The sequence below is a fragment of the Amborella trichopoda genome, chromosome 9 (genome assembly GCF_054954075.1).
Source record: "Amborella trichopoda isolate Santa Cruz 75 chromosome 9, AtrichopodaSantaCruz75HAP2 v2.0, whole genome shotgun sequence".
Taxonomy (NCBI): domain Eukaryota; kingdom Viridiplantae; phylum Streptophyta; class Magnoliopsida; order Amborellales; family Amborellaceae; genus Amborella; species Amborella trichopoda.
In genome coordinates this window covers 57487208-57498698 of record NC_142344.1, presented here as the reverse complement: position 1 = coordinate 57498698, position 11491 = coordinate 57487208, and the positions used below count along the sequence as shown (strand labels likewise).

Below are 11491 nucleotides of genomic sequence, written 5' to 3'. Positions count from 1 at the left end.
CTGTCTGTCTCGTTCAACACTTTGGCGCTCCACTCTCTCTTCTCTATGATTTATTCTCTCTCTCTCTCTCTTACCTCTCTCATAAGAAAACCCATTCTATAGATTTGATTACATTTGAAAATAAGGTTTTTGATGAATTTTAATTGCATTTGACGGATTTTGAAATTATTTGACGGATTTCAAATCTATAGTGAATGTATGTATATAATGATTTGTTGTTCGATTTTAGAAGTTTACATTGTATAAGATAATGATTGAGGGTTTCACACTTGAGTAGAAGAGGTCGCTTTAGGGTTTATTTGACGGATTTCACAGTTTTATAAGTATGATAATTTGTTTCAGTGATATTTGGGGTTTTCAAAATCATCAAGCACTCATGGTTGAAAGCCAACTTTCATCAATTGTCACCTGATAGAACCCTTGTACAAGTTCTTAGGTGTATGCGTGAGTACCTTCTATTCCTCATCAGCGTCACCATTTTTCTCATATCCATCGCAGTCAACAGTGCCTACGGGGTATTTATAATTTTTTGAAGATATTGAGGAAGCTGACAAGTATGCTTGCGGTGCTGCAGCCCTCGCATATCTATATTGTTCCCTCGGAAATGCTTGTAGTTTCAAGCAAAGACATTTTAGTGGCTCAACCACTCTTATGCAGGTAAATTATGTTTTCGTATCTTACATAAGCGTAATAGTTTAGACTACTTTTCAAAAATAATTATTGCTTATCATATCTTAATATAATGTAGTGCTGGTCTTATGAGCATATTATGCATATAAGGCCCATACCACATAGTATATCTTCAAATATGCCTAGGGCAAAAAGATGGGAGCTACCAAAAAATTATTATGACAATCCACATAACCTAATGCCTCCCATTAGATAAGAATTCGATAACCTCCAACCTAATGAGGTAAGTATTAACTTTGATATTACAAGATTTATTATGGAAGGATTTTGATTATTTTTAAGTATTTACAGTTGTTTGTTGATTGATTTCATATCATATGAATATGAAATCCCTATTTCAGGCTTAATGATGTCATTTTAGATGATAGGCAATAGGCATTCAAAACCTCATTGTGTATAACGACCATGATATTTGACGATATTGTCAAGCCATATATGCCGGATCGTATGTGCCAGCAGTTTGGAGCTAAATATGGCATTCCAAAAAATCACATCTACGTTGGTAGGAGGTCTAAAAGACAAATGGGCAATGAGATTGGAGAAATGCTAATTCTTGCAAAATTTACCCCAAAAAAATAAGCAACAAATAGCAATACAAATAAACAACGTCAACAATAGTTACCTAAAAAAAATTCCACTTCAACAATACACAATAAATAGTAAAACAAAATAAAATATTTTATTATTTGTGATAAAATTAATCAACAGTATAAGCCAAGAGTAAAAAAGGTATCAATCACGAGCAGACTGAGAGCCAATATCTTCAAGTTCGTGGGATACTGTATCGAGGAACATAAATGTTTGTAGGATACTCCATCGGGGGACAAAAATTTGTTGGAACCTTAAAAAATCAAGAAAAATGCTTCTTTTTTTTTCACACGAAAATATTTGGTTTTTGAAAGACCGAAATTCTAATAATTTATGTTGTTCAAAAACCGAAAAAAGATAAAAACATCTTTTTTAAAAAAATTTCGTTATGAAGTGAAAAAACTGACATGCAATAATAATATAAACTATTTGGTATTATGCTAATAACATAACTATAACGGATGTTTCCCTAATTTTTTTTTTTTCGATTTCAAGATATTTCAATGGCATAAGTACATTTTTGAATGAGTTTTGAGGTGAGGCCTTTGTTTTTTTTTTTTGGACAGGAAAGCGGCCCTATGAAAATATTTTCCATTTTGAAGTCATAGCTTCAAAGAAGAGTGTTATGAGAGGACATGGTTTGTTGGTTGGGTGGATTCATATTCTCCCTCATATATTATTAATAATAATCAAAGCAGCTTGCACTTGCACTTGCTCTTGCTATGCGGACTTTGGAATGTCGAAAACTTTCATCGTTTTTCGTTTTCCATTTCTCCATTAATTTACTGAGTGGAGTTGTGGACTTCCACGTTTCTTATCCTTGTCCTTGTCCCATCTCCAAACTAAAAACACGATTTGAATTTATTTTCAACTCCAACTCCAATTTTGCTTTGAATAAAACATGTACCCATTCGTCCACGACACGTCACTAAGATTTTGAAGCTTGAACCAGCAAATACAAAGTCATATTTAACCCTTTCATATTCCAACAATTACAGACTTACCCTTCCCGTTGCCAGCTAGCAACTGTCGACTGCGGTTTGCTTTGCTTTGCTTTGCTTTGCTTAGGTAAACGCTCCTAGCCACGGAGAGAGAGCTTTTGGCTTTCTAGAGGGTGAGCTCCGGGTCGGGTCGGGTCCAATCATTATTGGGGTTGAGGTTTTGGGGCTGGCTGGACCCAATCTTTTGAGTTCAAATTTTGGATCGGATGTCAGGTCTATCCGAAATTGCTATTTATGTGGTTATGATTATAAGCTTTTTTTTTTTTTTTTTTTGGAAAACATAGAGTGAGACCATTTACTTTTGGTACAAAGTGGTCACATTAATCTTGATCATCGGATGTGAAATTGGATGACTGTAATTATTCTATTGACCAAATTCAATTTTTTTTTAAAAATTTATCGATAACACATCCAAGCTATCAAATTTCATATCAGATAATTGTGAGTAATTGTGACGGCCTTGTATCCAAAGGTAAATGGTCTTAATCTTTTTTTTCTTTTATCTTTTTTTTTTTTTTACCATCATATATCCATATTATTTGTAATCCTTATAATATTACACAACATTCATGAATACCGGCATTATTTTTTACTATTTTAAATAATCGTTGGAAATTTCTAAGGAGCAAAATGCGTTGACAACATTCATGAATGCGTGCACACACATGGACCCAGACGCAAATGGTGGACCCTAACCCAAATAGTATTCCCTAGTTAGACTCGCTTTAAAAAAATAAAATAAGAACTTGGGCAACAAAATATCCCAAGGGCCAGACCTGTTTTTCTTTAATTTTCATTTTATTTTTTTAAAATTTTTGCTAGCCCGACATGGCGCTAAGAGGGTTAGGGGAGGGCGAGTGCCAGGGCCATGGCTAGGGCTCTTTGGCTCGGTCAGGGTGGGGCGGGGTCTAACGAAAGAAGGGCGAGGTCCATTGGGCTTTGAAGCAATACCCTGTATTTTTCGTGTTGAGTGAGAAGAATGCATGGGAAGCATCTAACTACATGCCACAAGTAGTTGCAGTTCACAGTAGTTGTACAATTTGAACAAACACCCGACCCAATCTCTCTCTCTAACACAAACAAAACAATTCAATAAGAAAAGTTGAGATTTACAGTGAGGTAAGGGGAGGAGAGAGAGAACCGGATTCCATTCTTTCGAGCCCCGGACTCCTGGCGTGAAAGCCAAAGCAGACTGCCAAGCCGCCTGTTCCTGCTTCTGCAACTCCCACCCAGTCCAGTTCTCTCTCTCTCTCTCTCTCTCTCTCTCATAATATGCATAGTTGTACTCTCTCTCTGTTATCTCTGAAAATAAAAAAGATGGATGCCTGTGTTCACTCACAATGGGTGTGCCTCTCGATGGGCGCAAAAAGCTGACTTCTTTTGGCACTTTGTTTTTTACTTATTTTGAATCCGCCCTTCCTCTCTGGTTTTTGTCATTTGTTTTCCTCCATTCCTTGTAAAACAACAAAACGCTCTGCTGTGGCACGTTTAGTTCCCTCTCTCTTTCTGTACGCTGCATTGGAGCTCAAAAAAACCCATTTTTCCAGAACCAGAGAGCAAGAAAGCATGGGCATCTGCAATTGAAACAAGAGAAGCGAGAGAGATGATGGGTTTCCATGTGCTCCCTGAGATGATGCTGCTGTTTCTTCTTCTTCTTCTTCTTCTGCGCTTTTCTCTCACTCATGGCAACGAAGAAGCAGAGACGCTGATGGCGATGAAGAGCGCCCTCGACCCTGATAACAGGCTTCTCGGCTCTTGGACGAAGGGCGGCGACCCCTGCAGCGGTGAGTTTCAGGGGGTGGCCTGCAACGAGAATGGAAAGGTTGCGAATATTTCATTGCAAGGAAAGGGTCTCTCTGGTTCAGTGCCTGCCGCCATCTCCGGGTTGAAGTCGCTGACTGGCCTCTACCTCCATTACAACTCCTTGACAGGCCCCATACCCAAGGAGCTCTCCAACCTCACCCTTCTCACTGATCTCTACCTCAATGTCAATTCTCTCTCCGGCTCAATACCTCCAGACCTCGGTTCCCTCCCCAATCTGCAAGGTACTCCTCTCTCTCTCTAGAAAACCCATAATACTAATCAATCTCTAACTTCTGCCAACCACAAAATCATCCCCAAAAACTCCCCTCTATCTCTCTCTACAAAACCCATAATACTAATCTCTCATAAAAACTCTCCAACCGGTTGAGGTTTGGTCATCTCTCTCTTCATAATACTAATCTCTCTCTAACTCTGATAACAACTCTCCAACCTGTTGAGGTTTGGTCTTATCTCTTTCTCTCCAGATCTGCAGAACTTGATTGATTTGTGTTCTGTTGTCTTAGCACTTGAGCTTTGCTGCAACCAGCTGACTGGCAGCATACCAAAGGAGCTGGGCTCACTGAAGAAGCTCAACGTTCTGGCTCTGCAGCACAACCATTTGAGAGGTGCCATTCCGGCGAGTCTTGGGGAGATAAGCCAGCTGACCAGGTTGGATTTGAGCTTCAATCTCCTCTTCGGCTCCATTCCTGGGAGGCTCACTGCTCTTCCCCTGCTCAATGTTCTCGATGTCAGAAACAACACTCTCTCCGGCAATGTCCCCACTGGTAAGAGAGAGAGAGAGAGAGAGAGGCGTTCTATTTTCTTGTTTTCCGCACTACCGGAAATCAGTGCAATGTAGTGTTGAATCTCAGTAGATCGGTAGACGGGGTCACTCTGTCACTACAACAAATTAAGGGAGAATCCTGTTTCAAATGCGTCTTCTATTGCATTTCTAACTCTGTTAAATCTTTTGTGAAGCTTTCAAGAGGTTGAATGATGGGTTCCAGTATGGGAACAACTCGGCTCTGTGCGGTGCAGATTTCTTGGGGTTGCAGGGCTGCAAGTCTTCTGATTTACAACCCATAAGGCCAGACGCATTTGGCCCCGATTCCACCCCCAATGGAGTTCAGCCTACCAAACCCGAATCTGTGAATGTGCAGACCACCCCCACCATCACTGGATGTGAACAAGGCAGTGGTCATTGCAGCTCCCGGTCTTCCAAGTCCCCTGAGATTGCCATTGTAATGGCTGTGGTTGCAGTCACGGCGGGAATGATTCTAGGTGGCCTCTTGCTCTTTTCATGGTACCGCCGAAGGAAGCAGAAGATAGGGAGTGCCTTTGAGCCTTCCGACAGCAGGCTCAGCTCCGACCAGGTGGCCAAGGATTTCAGTATCACCACAACCAACAACAGGAAGAGCGCCTCCCCTCTCATAAGCCTTGAGTATGCTAATGGTTGGGATCCCTTGGCTGAGCAGGGTGGGAGCTCCCTCGAGGGACTGCAGAGCTTCAGGTTCAACCTGGAGGAGGTGGAGTCAGCGACGCAGTACTTCTCCGATGTGAATTTGTTGGGGAAGAGCAGCTTTGCGGCTGTTTACAGGGGGATGCTTAGAGATGGGTCGGTGGTCGCCTTGAAAAGCATCAACAAGACAAGCTGCAAAACTGAGGAGGTGGAGTTTCTCAAGGGACTCAAGATTCTGACTTCCCTCCGCCATGAGAACCTGGTCGGGTTGAGGGGCTTCTGCTGCTCGAAAGGGCGGGGGGAGTGCTTCCTTGTATACGATTTCATGCCCAATGGGACGCTGGCTCGGTACCTGGATGGGGGTGCTACTAGTGGAAGAAGGGTTCTAGACTGGCCTACCCGAGTGAAGATCATCAATGGCATAGCAAAAGGTCAGTGTGATTCTCTCCTCTTCATTCATGCATTCACTTGAATATAGCCGCTCAAGAATTCAGTGGCAGTTTGTTGAAATTGAATGAATTCAGTTTCTTACATTATCATTCAATTTTTGGATCACTCAGTTGGGATTTTGGGAGCATGTGCTCATGGTTTGTAACTAAATGCAGCTGTTTTAGTAAATTTGCAAAAATGGGGCCTGCATTCTATGAGTAGATAGCATCATTGGAATTTAGTATCTGCTCTGTTGCTATGAAATTACAAGGTGGTGTGTATGCCAAAATTCCTTTTTCTAGCTTCTTCCTTTTTCCCTCAGATTAGTAAGTATAGGTGGTGGTGCACCAGTTTAGGCTTTAATGTGTTCTATTTTGGAGTTTGGACAAAGAATCTGAAAAATGTGGACTTGTGGTGATGGGTGCAGGCATTGAGTATTTGCATGGCGATATGAGTAACAAGCCGGCCCTAGTTCATCAGAACATCTCGGCGGAGAAGGTGCTTCTAGACCACCACTTCAATCCCCGCCTCTCCGATTCGGGGCAGCACAAGCTGCTGGCAGACGACGTGGTGTTCTCGACTCTCAAGGGGTGCGCCGCGATGGGCTACCTCGCGCCAGAGTACACCACGGTCGGCCGCTTCACGGACAAGAGCGACGTCTATGCATTCGGGGTGTTGGTGCTGCACGTATTGGCTGGAAAGGCCACCAGTTTTGGTGGGTGTCATCTGGCCGAATCCGGTAACTTGGGTGACCTCATGGATCCCAATCTCAAAGGGAATTACTCCAAGGAGGAGGCCACCCACGTGGTCAGCATCGCTCTGCGCTGTACAAGCGAGGCCCCAAGCCAGAGGCCCACCATGAGCATGGTGGTTCAAGAACTCACCCATCAAAATCTAACACTATAACTCTCTCTTTCTTTGTGGTCCAAGGCAGGGGACTGTGCTGTGAAGTACTTAATACTTCACAAAGCTTGCTTTTGGTTTTAACCCTTCATTTGGAGTTGGAGTGGAGTGGAGTGAAGGGTGAAGTTTTTGCAGGCTAAGCTGACACAAACTACAACCACATTTGATGCCACTGTTGCACTCTGCTTTTTTGTATTTAATATCTCTTGTCTTCTCCTTTCATTTTGAATGGGAGCCATCCTCAAAAATGTTTGTTTTCTCATAAATATTAGGATTCCATCCCTGAGGAGGGGCAGGGGTCGGCCGACACAGGAAGGGGAGAGGGCACAGCTGTTCTCCAGTTTATTGCATTGGATGGAGCTCTTTTGCCATGCCCTAGAACCAGATTGAGTTAGATTTAACAATGAAACTAAAAATGGAAGCAACCCCCGCGTTCTCAGAACCAGAATCGCTTACCTGACATGAACATCGGATAATTGAAATCGTTGCTACGTTCTTAGAACCAGAACCATCTGTGAATTTTTTTTCAACTGCGTGGTTTGTTTTTTCTTATTATTTGAAGCCAAATGATTTATTTGAAAAAGAGATATCTTCCCACTTCACTTCATGTGTGTGGGGGGATTATTTTTGGTTAGATTTGAAGAGGTGAGGTGAGGGTAGAGTGCAATTCCTAAGATTTTGGATCCATTTCTGTTGTTTAGAATCGAAGGATTGTGTTCCAAATTGGCAGCTTGTGCACATGTGTTACAGCTATATGGTCAGACTAGAATCCGTGCTCCTGCTGCAGAAAGAGTGGAATTAAATAATTAATCTTTGTGGTGGCCCATTTGAAATAAAGCTTCATGGAGACCATTTCAAAGGAAAGGAGATATGCCATGCCATGCCCTCTCTTTTTTTGGCGCATATATTATGCTTATGTTGGACCATAATGAATGAACACTTACTCATAGTCTTATTACATTTAGGGACCTACCTAATAATCACCATGATTGTCTACGAAAAATAAAAATTACAATTTCAGTTCTTAAATACATAGTAGTCTAAAAATAAATAAATGACTAAAACGGATTGGTGACCTTGATCGTCCAGCTAGAAAATCAGTTTGGATTAGTGGTCTGGAGCTGGATTGGTCAGATCCTACCTTTCAAATTTTTAAAAATCATTGTAAACAATGTTTTTTGGATTTTCAAAGAAAATGAGAGTAGCACATTATGAATTTCAATTATCTTGCAAAACTACATGAATGTTAAAACATTGATGAGCATTTAATATTTTAGGGTTTTTAAATTCTCAAATTTCTATGAAGATAACTTTCTCTTTAAAAAATTAGATTTGGCAATTGAAATAGTCTCGCCAATAAATAATGGGGTCTATAAAGAAGTTCATCTTGCATCGAGGCAGACAAAATACACAGTTTTCAATTCTACTGATTTTATATTTTCAATAAGGTATTTGGCACAATTAACAAGCACAATTAATTTCCTAGTTTCCTACTAATAAGATTCTTTCAGTTGATTACCAAGCTATATCAATGAATAAACAAATAAAACAAGAACAACGCTCATATGCATTGCATTTATTCTACGGAGTATAGTTAGCAAGTCTTCGATTAAAATACGATATTTCAGAAAATCTTTGATATTTTGAAGTCTATTAAGAACTTAAAGTACCATCTTTAAGAAAATCTTCGATATTTTGAAATCCATTAACAACTCCAAATTTTTTTAAAGATCTTCAAAAAATGGGATCAATATAATTCCATATTTTATCTTTGAAAAAAAACTTTTCATAGAAAACGTCTCCTATATAACTTTATCTCTTTATTGATTTGATATTTTTTAATTTTAGGTTAGATATAAGGGTGCAGTTGGCATACGGATGCATCCGTAGCTACATAGGTAAGGTGCATCTTCAAATTTTATCATGGTATATAATTTTGATGTAAAATGTTCTTAGGATTATATCAAAATCTATTTTTGTATCTAATAATAAAATTTAAAATTTAAAAAATGGTTAAAATCAAGTAGATCTATAAACTTATGAAGATATTGAAATGGACGGTGTAGATAATTTGTTGTAAAATACACTATTTATGCGACTTAAAATCTTTCTTTTTTTCATGGTCATACATCTCGATGTCGAGATGATCAATCAAAGGGTTTTTCAACATTAAAACTACCTCTTCCGGTGGATTTTTGAGGTGCATCCGTAGTTCTACATTATAAAGTGGCATCCTTATATAAACGTTTTTCTAGATATAAGAACATTTAAATTATGAGTAAATTAAGTATCTTGATTTAACAATAAATTTCATTAAAAAACTTCACCAAGACATTCCCTTAAAAATGAGCAATATTTTTTTAGAAAATAATCCATCAAAACAACCATATTTCTCAAAGTAATAGTTGGATTTATAAAGATCAAGATAGAGATTCAATGACAACTAAAGATTTAGGCAATTCGGCATTTAGGGTGAGCTTCAAACATTCGAATTTGCTCAAACATTTTGTTTCTATCTCTCTACATACAAAGGTTTCATTAATTTCACCTTTTATTTTATTTTTTTATTTCATTAGTATAGACAACATAAACATAGCGACTTGGATGGACCACTAATTTATATTTTCTGGTTTTTGTGTTATAGTTAACTACAATCCTATATTTAGGATGTTTTTTGTTTTTTTTACTTAGATTCATAATCTCATGCCTTGAGTTAGTTCATGTTGTTTACTAATGTAATTGTTGTATTTAGTGTTTTTTTTTTTTGTATGCTCCCAATAAATCTATAGTATGTTTTGTGTCGTGGCAATAATATAAGCCTTATTTGTTGTATTTATTGAAAGATTAGACAAAATTTGTTGAAAATGACTCTAATGGTAGCAGGTAACTAAAAAAACTATAGTTGAATGGTTTTAATACATTAATACAATAACCGCAACGCATAATCTTACATTTTATTATCTTTAATCATATTTTTTTCATTAGCCAAACCCAAAATATTCACGATTCTCCATTTTACCCAACTTTTTTGGCAATCCGTAGTTTTTACCGGATATTTGGCCTTCGACTTTAAAACTGATTTATTTCCAATGTTTATAGGTAATCATTTTGGGAGTTGGGGTGGAGCAGCCAGAAGAAGAAACCGAGTGAACTAGGTGCAGAACCCTTCCAAAAGGTTATCATTGCATGTTAAAGGAGAGAGAGGGGTTAAAAAATCTTTACCCAGCTCAACAATTTGTGGTTAACTTCTCTACAGGAGGTCAAGTCATACGGGTTTACCGATTATTGACAAAGGATACTACTGGTTTATATGTGTCCCGCATCAGGGATAAAGGTCACAATAAAGATGGTGGGCCCTCTATTCATGGAGAAAGTTTTCATATTGAAACATAGTTAGTAAATTTTGAAAAAATTAGCACAAAAGATCAAAAACATTAAAAGAGGGATGGGCCACCCCACTACCCCTCTTTCTAATAAAAAATTACAAAATTTTCTGAATGAAAGAGAAAAACGACAAAAAAAGAAGGTGGGTACATTGATAGAACAAGGCGGTTCTATCAAAGGACATGATGGCTCTCTCTAAAAGCGGGAATTATCATGGTTCCACCATTTTTCAATCCAGATTGAGAGATTTCTATTCTGATAGACGGTTTTTAAAACTTTGGTAAAATCTAAACAATTGGATTAAAATACGTTTCCACCCCCATTTTCTATTTAGTTATTAGAGCCACAAATGATTTTAGACTCTGATAATATATATAATCCCATTGGACTAAGATACGTTTGCAACCCTATTTTATATGGAATTATTAGAGCCACAAATGACATTGGAACTAGTCTGTTTGTTTTGAGCATGTACTTATGTTTCCATTATTTTTGGCATTTGAAATGTTACTGTTTTTTTTTTTTTTTTTAAAAAAAAAAAAACAGTAACATTTCAAATGACCTTATCAAATGGACGAATCAATCCTAAGAGATCAACTAGTTAACCTTTCATTGATCCAACAATCTATCAGCCTTGAGGAGATGTCCTTCGAAATTTTATTAAAAGTATGATGAGCTAACTTTAGATCAAAAGAAGCGAGTAAAAGTTTTAATACCCATCATACGATTTCCAGCTCCTCCCAACAACGCATGAAATCTTCTTTATTTTAAAAGGTCCATGAGCTAATCATTTCTAGAAAGTTGCTTTTAAAATAAATTCGTGATACTTGTAAGATGTTAATACAAAGTATCCTTGTTTAAAAAGCTAATATCAAAATAATGGTTTCCAACATTCATCCATGTCTTGTTGCACAAATAGGGGTGGCAATGGACCAGACCGAGACCCGACCTTGGGTCCGAGTATGAATCCAAATTTTAGACCCAAATATTATTCAAATCCTAATCCAACCGGGCCCAACCCTTACTCAACCCAAATAATATGGACATACATTATGTGAGTATTCATAAATGTTATCAATGTATTTATTTTTTAGAAATTTCCAGTGTAAAACAGTAAAGAATGTGGGTATACGTACATATTCATAAAAGAAAAAATTTACATAAGGTGCAACCTTAATGTAGAATTATAAATGCACCTCAAAAATCCATCGAAAAATGTTGTTTTAATGTTGAA

General features: G+C 38.2%; 1 protein-coding gene across 2 annotated transcripts; it reads left to right on the top strand.

Annotated features, from left to right (window-relative positions):
- The first annotated feature begins 3390 nt into the window (after positions 1 to 3390).
- LOC18447667 (Leucine-rich repeat protein kinase family protein) lies at positions 3391 to 7121 on the top strand. Of its 2 annotated transcripts, none has more exons than XM_088846067.1 (4): positions 3391 to 4324; positions 4607 to 4867; positions 5121 to 5972; positions 6398 to 7121. In XM_088846067.1, exons 1-4 carry the CDS (start codon positions 3883 to 3885, stop codon positions 6874 to 6876), a joined length of 2034 nt encoding a protein of 677 aa, XP_088702193.1. In that variant the 5' UTR covers positions 3391 to 3882; the 3' UTR covers positions 6877 to 7121. The 2 variants fall into 2 exon arrangements, with proteins under 2 accessions (XP_088702193.1, XP_006857826.3); XM_006857764.4 differs by having other exon boundaries at positions 5061 to 5972.
- The last annotated feature ends 4370 nt before the right edge of the window (positions 7122 to 11491 follow it).

What these genes read in the sequence shown, in the direction of transcription:
- LOC18447667 (XM_006857764.4), top strand. Translation starts at nt 3,883, where the DNA reads ATGATGGGTTTCCATGTGCTCCCTGAGATGATGCTGCTGTTTCTTCTT. An exon ending in CTCCGGCAATGTCCCCACTG is followed by an intron (nt 4,868 to 5,060) that starts GTAAGAGAGAGA and finishes TCTTTTGTGAAG; the next exon opens with CTTTCAAGAGGTTGAATGAT. An exon ending in CATCAATGGCATAGCAAAAG is followed by an intron (nt 5,973 to 6,397) that starts GTCAGTGTGATT and finishes TGATGGGTGCAG; the next exon opens with GCATTGAGTATTTGCATGGC.